Source organism: Mustelus asterias, chromosome 18 (genome assembly GCF_964213995.1).
Source record: "Mustelus asterias chromosome 18, sMusAst1.hap1.1, whole genome shotgun sequence".
Classification (NCBI taxonomy): Eukaryota; Metazoa; Chordata; class Chondrichthyes; order Carcharhiniformes; family Triakidae; genus Mustelus; species Mustelus asterias.
This window is the reverse complement of record NC_135818.1, coordinates 4,867,830-4,886,338: the sequence shown is the minus strand read 5'-3', so window position 1 is coordinate 4,886,338 and position 18,509 is coordinate 4,867,830. Positions and strand designations below refer to the sequence as shown.

The 18,509-nt window shown below is 43.6% G+C and overlaps 1 protein-coding gene across 1 annotated transcript in view; it reads left to right on the top strand.

Annotated features, from left to right (window-relative positions):
• Positions 1-1,641: 1,641 nt before the first annotated feature.
• LOC144506921 (RAS guanyl-releasing protein 1-like) overlaps positions 1,642-18,509 on the top strand; it is a 112,106-nt gene continuing 95,238 nt past the window's right edge. Inside the window, exons 1-2 of the mRNA XM_078233303.1 lie at positions 1,642-1,797; positions 12,419-12,597. Of these exons, the coding sequence (XP_078089429.1) occupies positions 1,724-1,797; positions 12,419-12,597 (253 nt within the window). The 5' untranslated portion in view covers positions 1,642-1,723. The remainder of the gene's footprint in view (positions 1,798-12,418; positions 12,598-18,509) is intronic.

Below are 18,509 nucleotides of genomic sequence, written 5' to 3'. Positions count from 1 at the left end.
TTTTATCAATCGAAATACTTCAGCAATACAAGGTATAATTCTTAACAGATATCTCTATAGTTTCAATCTAAGCATAGATGTAAACTCTCTCCTCAGAATCAGTTAGCAAAAGCACACAGACTTATGTGAGTTGCTCGACTTCTAGTCTTTTAACACCTGTGCACAGACATATGGAAAGACATCTGACTCCCATACAGTAGCCTCCAAAGAAAAAATCAATCTTCAAGCAGCAGAGCTCCAGAGTGAAAGAGTTACTGTTCTGTCCAAATTCAATCATCAACTGCCAATTTGTTTTCCCTCTGTAAACCTAGATCTACACAGTTACGTGACTTCTCTTGTCAATGAACTGAATCAACTCCTACTCTGTAAAACCCCAAGGGAAAATATTAAAATAATAAAAGTGCATTATATCAGATTAAAACAAACATACCAGCAATTAGGAGCAATTATGTTTCTACAGTAACAACAGGACTGCCAGTTACAGACAAAGCGGCACCGGGTTAATAGAACTGATTGCTAAAAAATTCCTGCACAAGAGACATGACACAAATAGGGCGGCACGGTAGCACAGTGGTTAGCACTGCTGCTTCACAGCTCCAAGGTCCCGGGTTCGATTCCCGGCTCGGGTCACTGTCTGTGTGGAGTTTGCACATTCTCCTCGTGTCTGCGTGGGTTTCCTCTGGGTGCTCCGGTTTCCTCCCACAGTCCAAAGATGTGCGGGTTAGGTTGATTGGCCAGGTTAAAAAAATTGCCCCTTAGAGTCCTGGGATGCGTAGGTTAGAGGGATTAGTGGGTAAAATATGTGGGGGTAGGGCCTGGGTGGGATTGTGATCGGTGCAGACTCGATGGGCCGAATGGCCTCCTTCTGCACTATAGGGTTTCTATGATTTCTATGAAATATATTTCTTGAAGGCGCAATATCATTACAGGGCAAACATTTTTAAAGTTTGGGAAGCCAGGAATTGTCTGTGGGCCTGAGTTAGTCTGAATTAGATAACATTTTAAACAAAGGAAAATGTATTGTTGCTGTGTAAAGCATATGGCCTTTTAAATATAAAAATGCAATTTTTATTTCCTTGCCAAAACAGTATAATGCTGCCTTCAAACACTAGGTCAGAAGTCTAGATACTGTGCATAACCAAACAACCTAAATATTATTACTGTTAGAACATCAGCAGCTTAACACAAGGCCACAAACAGTTTCAATTGCAGCAACTAAACTTACCCCTCCTATACAGTAATTTACAAAATGCTGCTGGTAACTTTATTATAAGCTACAAATTTTAATATTTCAGAATCTCTGTCAGACTCTATGAAAAATAATCATTAAAAGAACGTCTACAAAATATTGACATTTATTACAGACGGCTGCGTTTCACTGATCATAATAATCACATTGCGTATGTGGTATGAACCTCGGCCAACATTTTAAACTTTGCTTGTTGCAGCATGTTGAAAGGTATGTTTGTCTTGTCAAACAGGCTGCTTTGCATACCTGCTTAGAAAGGGGGTAGATCTTACAATGACTTCTGTATCTTTCAGGCTAGCAGCTACTTCCTGGCTGGGGGCAGGGGATAATAAGATCTCAGTTCTCTGGTCGGAAAGTTGCATCACTCTTAAAAATAAATTTCCTTTGAAGACAGATGTGAGAGCGGAATCAGTTGGTGTACAAGGAGCGTGAGATGAGCTCTGTCACTTTAATATCCGTGCTAGTGTACGAGCGATGAGATACCAAAAAAATGCGACATGTCAGCCTACGGAAAACATGGGAGCATTAGGGAGAATCGAAGAAATTCAGTGAGTCAAAGTTTGTTTGTACTTTGTCTCTCTTGCTGCTATTTTCTTCCCAGTGCGAAGCGTATCTTGTTTGTTACTGACCAACTTTGGTGACATTCTCATTTTCATGCTGCTTCGAAGCTTTGCATTTTGTCAGGGGAATAGCGTTTTGTATCTGCAATGATATTTTTTGTGGGCTACCTCTCATTTTCTTTCATCAATTGAAGTTTGTAACTATTTACATCTTACATGGGAAGGTAGAAACAGAAGGGGGCTTTTTCAGACCCCTGCATGCTGTTCATTTTTCAATTAAATCATGGCTTATCTGTATCTTAACAACATCTAACCCACCTCGGTTCCGTAACCATTATTATCCTTACTGGCCAAAAATCTATCAATCTCAGTTTTACATCTGAGCGAACGTCTTTTTAAGGGAGGGAATTCTAAAACATCTTGATACTTCAACAGTTTATAAAAAGCAAATTCTGCAGAGTATTGTGTGCCTGAAAGGCTGACCTCGGAGGTTGTGCCTATTATAGACTGAACTCAGAATAGAAAAGCTGTAACCGTCAGCCTTATCCATACAGTGCAGAAGGAGGCCTTTCGGCCCATCAAGTCTGCACCGATTCTCCGAAAGAGCATTTTACCCAGGCCTGCCCACCCGCCCTATCCCTGTAATCCCACACGCATTTACCATGGCTAATCTACCTAACCCGCATATTTTTGGACTCTGGGAGAAAACCGGGGCACCCGGAGGAAATCCATGCAGACACGGGGAGAACGTGCAAACTCCACACAGACAGTCACTGAGGTCAGAATTGAACCTGGGTCCCTAGTGCTGTGAAGCAGCAGTGCTAACCACTGTGCCACTGTGCCACCCATTATTAGAGCAGTCCTTTCGAGATATTAAATTTTAAATTGATTTTAGAAATGCCCAAACCGCAAATGACTTGCCCCAGCTCCCCCCACCCGACCCCCACCTTGTCACAAAATGGAGACAGGAGGGAGTTTGCCCATTTACAGAGAGGGGAACTGTGGATTTGGGTCGTGGGGAGTTGCACTCTGATACTGGACTTCTTTGTACCCTTTTATCCTTAAATCCTATCCTTTTATCCTTAGGGTGGCACGGTGGCACAGTTTTAGCACTGCTGCCTCACAGTGCCAGGGAGCTGGGCTCGATCCCGGCTTGGATCACTGTATGTGTGGAGTTTGCACTTTCTCTCTGTGTCTGCGTGGGTTTCTTCCGGGTGCTCCGGTTTTCTCCCACAGTCCAAAGATGTGCAGGTTAGTGGATTGGCCATGCTAAAATTGACCCGAGTGTCAGGGGGATTAGCAGCATAAATGTGTGGAGTTTTGGGGATGAGGCCTGGGTGGGATTGTGGTCAGTGCAGACTCATTGGGCTGAATGGCCTCCTTCTGCACTGAAGGGATTCTAAACATATATTTCAAAAAACTAACTCTATCTTAATTCCTACAAAAATCTTGTGACTCTGTAACTCCAATTTCACAACTTGCTGATTTTTGTAAATTTTATGAATGGAAACCATTGGATAATTATTCCAGAATCTTAAGGTTCAATGTTTGTTTGGTGTATCGCGGTAGTAGGAGATATTGAATTGATCTAAATTTTTATAGCATCATAGAGCAACAATTTTAATGTTGCAATCAGAGTTCATCCTTCATTTCCAAAACAAAAGTCATCCTGCTAAACTTGTTTTGTGGTTTCACTTTTCCTGGCTGTGTTGTGAATGATGTCCATAGTGCATCCCTGAAATCTTAACTAGCATTTGAGTTTCATAGGTAGCACATTCTTTCACAAGTTTGATTTGATTTGATTTGATTTGTCACATATATTAGTATACAGTCAAAAGTATTGTTTCTTGCACGCTATACAGACAAAGCATACCGTTCATTGAGAAGGAAAGGAGTGGTTCAGAATGTAGTGTTACAGTCATAGCTCGGGTGCAGAGAAAGATCAACTTAATGCAAGGTAGGTCCATTCAAAAGTCTGATGGCAGCAGGGAAGAAGCTGCTCTTGAGTCGGTTGGTACGTGACCTCAGACTTTTGTATCTTTTTCCCGATGGAAGAAGGTGGAAGAGAGAATGTCCGGGGTGCGTGGGGTCCTTAATTATGTTGGTTGCTTTGCCGAGGCAGCGGGAAGTGTAGACAGAGTCAATGGATGGGAGGCTGGTTTGCATGATGGATTGGGCTACATTCATGACCTTTTGTAGTTTCTTGCGGTCTTGGGCAGAGCAGGAGTCATACCAAGCTGTGATACAACCAGAAATAATGCTTTCTATGGTGCATCTGTAAAAGTTGGTGAGAGTTGTAGCTGACATGCCAAATTTCCTTAGTCTTCTGAGAGAGTAGAGGCATTGGTGGGCTTTCCTAACTATAGTGTTGGCATGGGGGGACCAAGACAGGTTGTTGGTGATCTGGGCATCTAAAAACATGAAGCTCTCAACCCTTTCTACTTCTACAAGGGGACAAGGACATAGGTTTAAGATTTTGGGCAGAGGAAATGTGAGGAATAAGGTGAGGTCTAGTGACTTGGAACACACCACCCACGAGGGTGGTAGAAGCAGAGGTGATCAATAATTTCAGAAGGAAATTGGATGGGCAGTTGAAGGAAAGGATCTGGCAGAGCTATGAGAATAAAGTGGAGGAGTGAGGCAAACTGGATAGCTACGTGGAGAGCCTGCTCGATGGGCCGGATGGCCTCCTTCTGAGCTATAAATGGCATCCAGAGGGTGGTGATGGTCTGGAATGTGCTGCCTGGGAGGGTGGTGGACATGGATTGCCTCATATCCTTTAAAAAGTACCTGGGTGAGCACTTGGCATGGCGTAACATTCTTCTATTTTGCTCCTTTGCACAATTCTGCAAACAACGTAAAGGAGAAATGTGAGCTATATCTTCAATATACACTTACTTAAAATTAGATCAATGGTTTCCTTATCCCCCAGTATGCTTGCCGAAGTTTGATGCCTGCAAGTGGAGGTCTCGCGGTGCAAATGCCACCAAGACTTCAGTTTTTAGTCTTAATCCTAGGAATGTCCAAACTGTGACTGACAGAAACAATGAAGACAAACTGAGAGTAGGAGTTATGAAGAGCTTGCAATCAGTGGAAAAAGCTTGTTGTTGGGGACAATGACAACTTGAATTTTGTAAAGATGTGTTCTCGGTCCTGCTGTTCACATCATTTCCAAAGATCTGGAGGAGGCTGCATCTTGCATTGCCATGTGACTAATACATATAAGATGGCATTCACAGCGGACCTGGACCAATTAGGTAGATGAGCTGAGAAATCGTGTTGACCAGGTGGGATCGGAGATGGGTGAGAAATTGAGTTTTTGGCTTTATGGAGGGTATTTACCAAGTACTATCCTTCCATTGTCAATGACATTCTAACAGTGTACAGGTCCCTATGTTATAAAAACTCAGAATCATAGGATCGCTACAGTGCAGAAGGAAGCCATTTGGCCCATCGAGTTCTGCACCACCCACAAGCCCACCTAGGCCCTACTCCCGTAACCCCACACATTTACCCTGCTAATCCCCCGATACTAGGGGCAATTTAGCATGGCCAATCAATCAAACCCGTATATCTTTGGACTGTGGGAGGAAATCGCAGTGCCCAGAGGAAACCCACGCTGACACGGGGAGAATGGTGGCACAATGGTTATTTCTGCTGCCGCACAGCACCAGGGACCCGGATTCAGTTCCAGCCTTGGGTCACTGTCTGTGTGGAGTTTGCACGTTCTCCCCGTGTCTGCGTGGGTTTCCTCCGGGTGCTCCGGTTTCGTCCCACACTCCAAAGATGTGTAGGTTAGGTGGATTAAGCCAGGTAGCCTCTTTCTGCACTGTAGGGATTCTATGGTTTTAAATGAATTTGTTTTAAATTAAAGATGGAAAATGCTGGAAATATTCAGCAGTTTAGCAGCATCTGTAGAGAGAGAAACAGATTTAACATTTCAGGCTGATGACCTTTCATCAGATTGGTCGCTGATCTAAAAAGCTAACTCTACTTGAGGGTGGCACAGTGGTTAGCACTGCTGCCTCACAGCGTCAGGGACCCGTGTTCAATTCCTGGCTTGGGTCACTGTCTGTGCGGTGTCTGCACGTTCTCCCCGTGTCTGCGTGGGTTTTCTCCGGGTGCTCTGGTTTCCTCCCACAGCCCAAAAGACATGCTGGTTAGGTGCATTAGCCATGCTAAATTCTCCCTCAGTGTACCCAAACAGGCACCGGAGTGTGGCGACTGGGAGATTTGCACAGTAACATCATTGCAATGGAAGCCTACTTGTGGCATTAATAATAAAATAAGCTAAACCTATTTCTCACTCCATACATGTTGCCAGACCTGCTGAGTGTTTCTAGCAGTTTCATAGAATCCGACAGTGCAGAAGGAGGCCATTCGGCCCATCGAGTCTGCACCGACCACGAACCTACCCAGGCCTAATCCCCATAACCCCATGCATTTACCCGAGCTAGTCCCCCTAACACTAAGGGACAATTTAGCATGGCCAATCCACCTAACCTGCACATCTTTAGAGCGTGGGAGGAAACTGGAGCCCCCGGAGGAAACCCACACAGACACAGGGAGAAGGTGCAAACTATGCTCAGACGGTGACCCAAGCCGGGAATCGAACCTGGATCCCTGGCACTGTGAGGCAGCAGTGCTAACCACTGTGTCACCATGCCGGTTTCCAATTTCCAACATCTGCAGTACTTCACTGTTGTATTAATGAAATTGTTTTCACTGGAGATTAAATATGGAAGCATCAGGTAAAATTTCCAACCCTCCCCACTGTGTGTTTCACACGGCGGGAGGTGATACACCATTCACTGGTGGCAGGATTTTCTGGTACCACCGCTGTCAATGGGATTCCCCAGTGAATCAACCCCATGCCACTGGGAAACCCGCGCTGTCGGTGGGACCGGAAGATCTGAAGGGCTGGAAAGTTCCAGCCAATGTGGACAAAAACAAATATTTAACTTGTTCTGCTGCACAGAATTGCACAGCAAAATTAACAATTACCTCGCGAATAGCGGATCTGTGGATAGACTCTCGGTGAAAGTAATTACTGCTGCATCACTTAACCCCTTTTAAAAAAATAATGATCTGGGCATCTGCAATGATTGAAACTGAGAAACACAAAAATAAATATAGATAAAGATAGAAAAGCTCCAATCATCTAGAAGGTTATAGTGGTTGTTAACTTCATACGATAATTTTGGATGAGGAAGGCTACTTGCTTCGTCTTAATGCACTCATCCAGAAAAATTGTAATATTGCCACATTATAGAAACCATTAAAAAAAAATTGCTTCCAGTGTTTTTATCTCCATTGCTATAGTTGGAAGTTTATCCATGTTGATCGCTCGTTGTATGAAGATGAATTTCCCGATATCTATCCTAAAATTTCCCCTTTGCCAGTTTAAACCTGCGCTAATTAGATTTCATCCATCATTGTTTAGCCCACTTGCATATCTCTCAATCGTTATCACTGCTGCCTCACAGCACCAGGGACCCGAGTTCGATTCCCGGCTCGGGTCATTGTCTGTGTGGAGTCTGCACATTCTCCCGTGTCTGCGTAGGTTTCCTTTGGGTGCTCCAGTTTCCTCCCACAGTCTGAAAGACGTGTTGGTTAGGGTGCATTGGCCGTGCTAAATTCTCCCTCAGTCTACCCGAACAGGTGCCGGAGTGTGGCGACTCGGGGATTTTCACAGTAACTTCATTGCAGTGTTAATGTAAGCCTACTGGTGACACTAATAAATAAAGTTAAACTTAAGATGTTCTGGTTAGATGCATTGGCCGTGCTAAATTCTCCCTCAGTGTTCCCGAACAGACGCTGGAGTGTTGCAAATAGGGGATTTACACCGTAACTTCATTGCAGTGTTAATGCCTACTTGTGACACCAATAAATAAACTTTAACTTTCTATCTTGTCCACTGTATTTTATATTTTCTGAGCTATTATTTCCAATTCGACTGCCCTTCAATGTTTAGGACGACTGCAAGTACGATCACTTTTCATTAAGTTGATGAATCCAGGTCATTTATATAGATTAGATTGGCACCAGCATTGAGAGCCGGTACACCATCCCCCAACTACATCAGAACTCGTTTAATGAATATTTGTTTCCATATTCTCAAACCACACGATAGGGTTTACTGTGAATCTGTGCGAGAGACCAGCATTGGAAGAATGTGGATATACAAGAAGGTTGAAGAGCTGAAAGAGGTTATAAAGAGGGGATGAGGCCATGGAGAGATTTAAAAGCAAAGATAAGAATTATAAAATCCCCTGTAATCTATTTGTTTTAGTTCACTCGTTTCATCAAATTTAACTCCTCTAAAATTATAAATATGTAGCTCCTGGCCCTCAGTTCCAGACTCCCAGATCCTGATCATCTTTATCATTCTGTGAGCCTCCAGCAATGGTGAATCTTCTGTTTCCCAGGTTGTTTACGGATACCAGATCAAGATAAACTTTGCCTCTTATGGATTTCTTGCCATACCCAGCTAGAAGGTCACAGGGACCTCTAAAGTCTCTTGCCATTGAAATCAACTTGTCATAAGTTGAGAGTATGGGTTAAACAAATATCTCGACTGGTTGTTGATTATCACCAGGGAACAGGCACAAGCTTGCAGAAGCTTTGTGTGAATAAGCAAATTGGGTCAAGTCCAGGGCATTGCACAGCATACATAGCCTGAGAAAGAAATTGACATGATGAACCTGTGTTGTTTTCACCTTATCTTATTCTATACATTGATACTTATCTACTGTTTCTCTCTTTCCCCCATCCACTTCCACAGGAAATCAATTCAGTGCTGACTTTAATAAATCAGCAATTGGACATAAGAATCATAGAATCCTACAGTGCAGAAGGAAACCATTCGGCCCATTGTGTCTGCACTGACCATAATCCCACCCAGGCCCTATCCCCATACATTTACCTTAGCCCCCTGACACTAAGGCAATTTAGCACGGCCAATCCACCTAACCCGCACACCTTTGGACTGTGGGAGGAAACTGGAGCACCCGGAGGAAACCCACGCAGACACGGGAAGAACGTGCAAATTCCGCACAGACAGTGACCCAAGCCGGGAATTGAACCCGGGTCCCTGGTGCTGTGAGGTAGCAGTGTTAACCACTGTGCCACCGTACTGCCACTCTTGTGGAGCAATAAGTCATGTCCCTGCCTCTGAGCCAGAAGCTCAGGGTTTGAGTCCCAGTCCAGGACTTATTGGCCAAGGAAGGTGCGTTCAAAACGCAGCCAAACAGGTTGAGTGTCCATCTGCAAAATCCTTCCAACATGCCAATGGCTGGCACGAAGAGTGGGAGAGACTCCTGGTCAGCCATGCTTGATGTGAAGTGACGTCCTTCAAGCTATAAGCCTCTGGTGAGAGACTGGCAACCTGTTCCAGGGAAAAAAAATCACTATGGGAACAGATGAATGTCTGCCTTGTGCACCACTAGGTACTGGAAGAGAAACAACAACTTTTGAAGTCACTGGCACTTAATGCAGCTTTCTGTGTTCTGATTGGGAACAGCACTGCTCCTGGTGTTTGACTAACAGGGTAAAAAACGTGGCTTAAACCCAAAACATTGACTTTTGTGGAAGAGAAAACCATTACGCCATTGACAGAATGTAACACTTTGCCACTAATCTACTCTGGATAATCTTAATACTCAAGTGATTTCAGCTCTCTTCACTTTGCATTGCTGCCATGTGTCTTAGTCTTACTTTCAACTCGTGTTGCCAGCCCTCTCGATGGGTCTCCAGGAATTTAAGACTAATCTCTAGGACACTGCTTCCAGCTACTCTGGAGAAATAGTCTTGGCATTAAAAAAAACAATTTTTTTTTAGCTTTCATTTCTCAGTTGTGAGAATGATAGAGAGGGTAAAATCAGCAGTTGGACAGTCAAGAAGTGTCCAATCTGGTACCAGTCTCCTCACTTTTCAAATAGAATGGGAGGTAATATGCGATTGGGGGATGAATGTAGCTGCTAGGCCTATGATGGAATCTGGAGGCGGTGTGGCCACACCTTTTAGGAGTATTTCCAATCAGAGTTGGCAACCCTAGTTTCAGCTGCAGTGATGTACGATAAATGAGGAAGATCCCACCCACATGCATTGCTCCCACCCCCACATGCACTGCCCCGTGGTTTACAAAGTCCATCTCGGAAATGCTAATCACAGTGTGTGCAAGCTGAACTCACCCACACAAAGCAGTTTACACATCACTGGTCTGAACTTGTCGAACCAGGGTGGAAAGCTCAGTGTTGAGAAATAAAGGGTCACTGTTGGAACATTTTCTGTGCACGTTAAACCACTACTTCCCCAGCTCTGCAATATTCTCCAGCCCCCAAGTACTTGCACTCTTAGAATCATAGAGTCCCTACAGTACAGAAGGAGGCCATTCGGCCCATCAAGTCTGTACCGACCACAATCCCACCCAGAACCTATTCTCGTAACCCCACGCATTTACCATGCCAATCCTCTTGACACTAGGGTCAATTTAGCATGGCCAATCAACATAACCCGCACATCTTTGGACTGTGGGAGGAAATTGGAGCACCTGGAGGAAACCCTCGCAGACGCAGGGAGAAAGTGCAAACTCCACACAGACAGTGACCCGAGGCTGGAATTGAACCTGGGACCCTGGTGCTGTGAGGCAGCAGTGCTAATCACTTGTCCACCGTGCTGCCCCATCTAATTCCCCACTCATCTTACTCTGGCTCTTGTGTGTCTCCAATTTTAGTCACCCCATCTTTAGTAGGCTTGGAGGTCCAATGCCTCACTCAGTGGGTACTGTACCCTGCCTCTGAGCCTCACTCAGTGGGTACTGTACCCTGCCTCTGAGCCTCAGTCAGTGGTTACTGTACCCTGCCTCTGAGCCAGAAGCTGTGCTTCAAGTCACCCTCTCGGGCTTGTTCACCACAGAAGGAGCATTCATGAAGTGGTTCAAATAGGTTGTTAATCAGCCTACTATTCCTTCCAACCCTTCCCTACTATCCCCCCAACAGAAGAAACTGTGTGAAGATACAAAACAAAGCAAATTGGTGGCTTCAGCTGTCTAGACCTGAAGCAACTGAATTTCCTCCGCAAAACTTTCCAACTCTCCCTTTCCCCTTTTAAAGTGCTCCTTGAAAGCTATCTGTCTGATCAAGACTCTGACCATCTGCTTTGATATCACCCTATGTGGCTTACTCTGTTTTAAAACGTTCCTCTGAATCATTATGGAAATATTATGTCAAAGTTACAATACAAATACATGCATTTTTTTTGGTGGCTGTTTTTGAAACATTCAACCTAAAACATTATTTACTTTTACAAGAAAGCAACACTCTACAGGATCTGGAAACCCAAAATGAAAAATATTGGAAATGCTTAACAGATCAGGGAGAATCCATGAAGGAAAAGTGACTGTCAGAAGTGATGGTGTTAAATCTGTTTCTCTGTCCACAGAAACCACCTGATCCTCTCAGCACTTCCAGCTATTTATGTTTTATATTCGTTATTTACTTGTTGCATTTTTTAAGGACAGTACAGAAAAGAAACACAGTACAGAATCTGTAATATTCTAAATATGATTCCAATGGCAGGCACAGATAAAGCAGCGTTTCTCGATTTTAGTATGCATCTCTAATGCTAAGGCTACAGCTGTAGACACTATTAGCTGTCAATTTCTAAAATGACTGGAAGCTAATTAAGAAACGCACAATGTTCCCTCTAGAAGCGGTTCCGCATGAGCGGATTTCTCCCACTTGAGGTCGAAAATTCAATTCCGCGGTCATCATTCATCCACACCATTAAAAGATAGCCATTGATGACAAAAACATTCCCAGATGAAATAAAATATTTTGTAATTAAGTTAAGGATTTACAAGTAGGCTTCACCCACTTCCCCCATTATCAGGGCTATAAACTTTACATCCTGGTGAACATTGGCTAAAATTTCTAAATCTCAACTTTGGAAGCTTGCAGATAAGTTGGAATAATATTGATTTTTAAAATTAAAATCTTGGTTGTTGACGTAAACTGCATTTTCTGAATTCCTTTGGTGTCAGAATGGTGCCACTAAATTCCCGCTCTGCGTCTTCATATGTTTGTCGAAAATAAGGCTGTCTGTGAATTTTTAAAAAGTGGCATTTGAATAGTGTATCTCTGGCATCTTATGCAACAATATTAATTACCAGGATTTCAGCTTAGGATAATGGGGTGTGACATCCAGATAGGTGGTAACATTCAGCTCCATGCCATGAATCATTTACATCAAAAGTCTGCATTAAATTGATCAAGCATTTTATTCAAATCATCAGTAAATAAGTGTCTCTGCTATGTGCACTGTTGGTGTGAGACGGAGCTTTCTATCTCTTCCATGGCCTGTTGATTTCGAACAACATGCTTGTGTTCACAGGCTACAGTGAACTTTTTTTTGAGAGAGTTTGAATTTGCATATGAAATACAGCCTCCACAATGTGTGTTATTTGCTTCAGTCGCCAATGGATGATGGCTCCTACCAGTCCACCTCGAGGGGGTTTTGCTTTCATACTCTGTGTTCTGCCCTGATGGTATACTCATGTGAGATTCAGCTGAGCATCTGACACTTCTCCAACTGCTGTTTCATCTTCCAGGAAACCCCAGCAAGAATGCACAGACCTTAAAGTTGCCACTGTTTCTAGGCAGAGAAACTGCGGTGTATCCAGCCTAAACCTTGCTCAGATCAGTCGAGTGAGCGTAATGATGTCCCTGGGACAGCTAGCCAAGGGGGCTAGCTTAGATGACCTCATCGAGACCTGCATTCAGTCCTTTGGTAAGATTTACTTTTCTTTCTGTGGGGCACATTCTTCACCATGGATGGAAACCTTATCAATAGGGCTTTTCCCTTGACAACAGCTATCTTTCATTTAACAACAGTTTATCATTTTATGGAGTTTCTTTCTTTAATAAGTGTGTTTTTATTTTGTTATTTTTGGAACTACAAATGCATGTTTTGGAAGGTTTTATCTGTTATCTGAATCGAGTGCCCATCACGAACAACAATTTATATGGAACAATTGTGAGGGTTTATAAAATATATTTTTAGACAAGGTTTTGCTGCGGACAATCTGAGCATTCTATCACAGCTAGTGAACACAGATTACAGAGTGTGACTATAATATGGGCTTTGTTAGAAAATAAATTCAACCTTGGACAAAATATTTAATTGCATGAATGCATGATCAAAAATCATTGTTTGATTTCAATTAAGAGGAACGTTCAAAGAAAAAATAAATCTTTAAAACATCAAAATAATCAGTTCCGGTCATTTCCCCACATTCAGAGAAATATTTCTTCTGGTTATTTCCTTCTGTGCTACCGCGTTCTCAGGAATTATTTTTGATATGATGGGTTGTAATTGAGGGCTTGTGATAATGAGCTCCAACAATTTGTCTTGCCTGAGCTCTGTGAGGGGAATGAATTCTGCCACATTACTGAGGGAAGTGGATGGAAACTGATCCTGCTCACTAATGAATTTGCACATGCTTGTCTTTCTGTATGGAACGTACCTGGATCAGGGAGAAAGGTCGATCAGATGTGTGCCGCCAGTTTGAGAACACACACACACTGTATTCGCTATGACTAGCTCACAGAATACTTCTTTCACATGTGTTTTGCAGAGCTCTGTCAATTTAAGCAACTTCCTGTCGGAGTTAATAATGGGTTAGACCTAAATAGATTGGCAGCAAAACGAAAAAACACACACACATAAGTAATTATCAAACACCTTGTCCATACATCTTCTCAGGGAAATGTAAAGCAGCATGTTTCTACGAGCTTCAGTTTGATGGATATTAAGCTTCGAATCTTTTGTGAGAACACTACACAGGAAGATGTTAATTGTTTCTGACTTAGTTGATCAGCTTAGTTTCCTTGAAAGACACAATGAGTTCTAGACATTCTCTCTTACTTGAATGTTCTTTGACAAGACAACACTCTCTCAGGGTGCCTCTGGATAATACCTCCCAGTGTCACTGGTTATAAGAAACAGAGGTGTCAACATCTAGTATGGGGTTTGGATTACCAACTCCAGGGTTTAGAAATAATCCCAAATAGCCGATGTAAGCCCTTAATATCTGCGTGAGAGTCCAGTCAAGGAATGGAGAACACAATCTCACTGTTACTGAGTTCTGTTGTTTCAAGCTTCTCGCTATATCAATCCTGTTTCTTGGTACTCTGTTTTTGCTTTGTATGTAAAGTTAAAGAGAAGTTGTTTTACTCAACCCTCCCAGTTTAATGAAGAATTTCCTTCAACATTACACAGCAGGGCGGAATTTTCCGGACCCACCGTAGCTAGAAAATGCAGCCAGTCGTTCAAAAGTTCACTTTGGCAGCGCAGGAAAATCCTACGGATGGGCAGGGCTGTACAATTGCACCCAGAACGTACTTGGCATTTTAAATTATTTCGCTGCTTGATAGACTCCAATCTACTTACACAGCACAATGCAGACAGAGCAGCATCAAGATGATTACTACCCGGCATAACTGTACATTTCCCCGTACTGCTTGTGATGACATATTTACCATCTCTGTATTCTGCTCAGACTGCATCACAGACTGAGAGGGTGCATGAGACAAAATCGAATTTCTGCACAGCCATAATGTTCAAGTTGCTAGCTAGCATCTGGTTGTAACCAAAAGAGAAAATGCTGGAAAATCTCAGCAGGTTTGGCAGCATCTGTAAAGAGAGAAAAGGGCTGACGTTTCGAGTCTAGATGATTCCTTGTCAAAGCTTTGACAAAGGGTCACCTGGACTCGAAACGTCAGCTCTTTTCTCTCCTTACAGATGCTGCCAGCCCTGCTGAGATTTTCCAGCATTTTCTCTTTTGATTTCAGATTCCAGCATCCGCAGTAATTTGCTTGTATCTGCTTGTAATGCCACTTGTATAGTAAGGATACCAGTCGTGAACTACTTATAAGAAGCAAACAGTTTTCAATGTCATTATCAAAGCGTCTTTGGGATGTAACATGGGCCACGTAGCAAGTTTTCTGCTTGAGTGACAGCTACCACTGTCCCCGAGATTGTTTGCTCTGATCTGAAATTACTTCTCTTTATGATGGTTGCAATCTTTGGGAAAGTCATCCTTCTCTAATCTCCCCTTCAGATCAGACTGCTGTCATGTTGCTATCACGTTATTCCAGCCAACTGTGACAATCATCTCCTTAGCTATAAGCGGCTGATTGAACCATCATTTGCTTCTGATGCTGGGAAATCTCCAAATTCCCTTGATCCTTCTTCTTCAGTGGCTTGCCAATGCGGAGAAAAGAGTCGGTCTGCAATACACAGCAAACATCCAATGCTAGGTTGTGATTCTGTCACACGGTTATAACTTACAAGAGGGGATGCTCGCTGTCCATTTAAGGACCTCGATTGGTGGTGGGATGGATAAGGCTGTCCATGAGCCTTTTTGCCCTGGACTTCATCAGGCCAGAGGCAGGAGGGCGGCTGAGTTCCCACCTGGAACCCTCCCATCTCATTAAATACACCCCCTCCCCAACCCCACATCCAAACTTGCCTCAGGGAAGACGGAACATGTGGTTAGCACTGCTGCCTCACAGCGCCAGGGACCCGGGTTCGATTCCCGGCTTGGGTCACTGTCTGTGTGGAGTTTGCACATTCTCCCCGTGTCTGCGTGGGTTTCGTCCGGGTGCCCTGGTTTCCTCCCACAATCCAAAGATGTGTGGGTTAGGTGGATTGGCCATGCTAAATTGTCCCTTAGTGTCAGGGGGACTAGCAGGGTAAATATGTGGAGTTATGGGAATAGGGCCTGGGTGGGATTGTTGTCGGTGCAGGCTCGATGGGCCAAATGGGCAGCATGGTGGCACAGTGGTTAGCACTGCTGCTTCACAGTGCCAGGGACCTGGGTTCGATTCCCGGCTTGGGTCACTGTCTGTGTGGAGTTTGCACGTTCTCCCCGTGCCTGCGTGGGTTTCCTCCGGGTGCTCCGGTTTCCTCCCACAGTCTGAAAGACGTGATGGTTAGGGTGCATTGACCCGAACAGGCGCCGGACTGTGGCGACTGGGGGAATTTCACAGTGACTTCATTGCAGTGTTAATGTAAGCCTTACTTGTGACTAATAAATAAACTTTAACTTTAACTTTCTGCACTGTAGGGATTCTATGATTAAACTCTACCTTGGCAGTCGGCCCAACAGGCGTATGCTGGTGTTTATGCTCCACACAAGCCTCCTCCCACTTAATTTTCTTTTGCCACTTTGCCTCATATTCCTGTACTCTCTTTTCCACCCTCTTGTGTATCAAACCTCCCTTTACATCCCTCAATGGCATCTGTGTGCTGTGTTCATGTGACAGCAGGTTCCACAGTCCCAAGACAACTTATGTAAAGGAAATTCTTTATTTGATTGGTTTGCAGCTATTTTAAATTTAGCCCCCTCTTTCTGGGCTAACCCACCAGTGGAAACCATGGCCGGCATTTTCTGGTCCTGTGTGAAGCGGTGCTTGGGGGTGGGGGCGGAGGGGGGGGGGGGGGCGCAGAAAACTTGGAGAGCGGCCATTGCAGGACTGGAAAACCTGACCCAATTTCTCCACATATACCCGATTGAATTCCAACATCATTTTGAAGATTCCTTCTGGGTCCCCTCTTGTACTGTATCATTCTATGATTCCCCATCAGGTAGCCAATCTACAACATGTTTCTGACAGATCGCCATAATCCTGAAACTGTTTCCTCTTCCAACGGCCATCTGGAAATACATTCTAGATCATGGAAGGGATGCACAGTCGCACAGTGGCTAGCACTGCTGCCTCACAGCGCCAGGGGCCTGGATTCGATTCCAGCTTTGGGTGCCTGTCGGTGTGGAGTCTGCACATTGTGCACAGCCATGTTCAAGTTGCTAGCTTGTATCTGCTTGTAATGCCACTTGTATAGTAAGGATACCAGTCGTGAACTACTTATAAGAAGTAAACAGTTTTCAATGTCATTATCAAAGTGCTCTGGTTTCCTCCCACAGTCCAAAGATGTGTGGGTTAGGTAGATTGGCCATGTTAAATTGTCCCTTCGTATCAGGGGAATTAGCGTGTAAATATATGGGGATATGGCCTGGATAGGATTGTTGTCAGTGTAGGCTTGATGGGCTGAATAGCCTCCTTCTGCACTGTAGGGATTCTGTGATGATGAAAAATCATTATTTTTCAAAACAACATTAGGTGGGATTTACTGCCTAACCCGCTGCGTATTTCACGGCACCAGGAGGTGGCCCTCCATTGGCTGGCTGCGGGGTCTTCTGGTCCTGTCGTTGTCAACAGGATTTCCCTTTGAACGCACCCTATGCCACCATGAAACCTGCGGCGTGGGTGCGTCGCGGCAGGACTGGAAGATCCCCGAAAGTTCCGGCCATTTTCTTCACCTTTCTTCTGGTACTTTTGTTATTTCTTAAATCTATTACTCTTCCCCCATGGTTCACTGCTCAGTTACATCCTGTCAATGCTGGGAGCATCCTTGTTAATCTTTCCTATACTTCCTCCAGTGTTTCAATATCTCACACTTCTGTATGGCATTGTTTAATTACGTTACAAGCTAGTGCTTTCGAATTCTAATTCAATTGTTTCTTGATCTGTCCTCTTAAAATCAAGTAAGTGTATAAAAGAAAAAAAATACATTTAATATAGGACAAATAGCCCTGTTCAGCTTAAAAGAAGAATAGGCATATACTGCGAATATAATGAAATTAAGAATACAGAATGCTGGAAATGCACAACAGATCCTCAACTTACTCAATAATTGTAAGTCTTTTCTCTTTGAACCACCATATCAATTATTTTGTTTCCATCATTGAACTGATAAAGTCTAATTAATAATTACACCATGGTAAGATGCACTCAGGACAGCCTGTGGTAAATGTCAAAACAGCTTTAGCATGACCTTGAGTCATATTGTTTCAATTGACAAAGACTGGCTAACATCACCCTCTTGCTCGAATATTACAAAGCTTGAGGTTTATACTTGTTCTGTTTGAAGCTGCAGTTCCTTCAAGCAGAGACGATAATGTCTCCCAAGTCATGATTCTACTGTTAACAATCACTAAACTGCTGTGGGTGTGATTTATGGATAATTCCCTCTGCCAATATTTTACAATATCCGAGACTGCCTTGCAATACATTGTCAGGTTGGAGCACAAGTGTTAGGTTTCAGAAAGGCTTAAGGTCTGTGTATGACACAAAGGCCTTATGATCAAGGTCAAGACTGCAAGAAGCTACAAGAGGTTGTGAATGTAGCCCAATCCATCACACAAACCAGCCTCCCATCCATTGACTCTGTCTACACTTCCCAATGCCTCACAAAGCAGCCAGCATAATTAAGGACCCCACGGACCCCAGACATTCTCTCTTCCACCTTCTTCCGTCAGGAAATAGATACAAAAGTCTGAGAACACGTACCAACCGACTCAAGAACAGCTCCTTCCCTGCTGCTGTCAAACTTTTGAATGGACCTACCTCGCATTAAGTTGATCTTTCTCTACATCTTAGCTATGACTGTAACAATAATTCTGCAACTCTCACCTTTCCTTCTCTATGAATGGTATGCTCTATCTGTACAGTATGCAAGAAACAATACTTTTCACTGTATGCTAATATGTGACAATAATAAATTAAATCAAAAGTCAAAATCGTATCAGTAATTTGTACAACCCTGAAAGATTATAAATCATACTTTTTATAAATCAC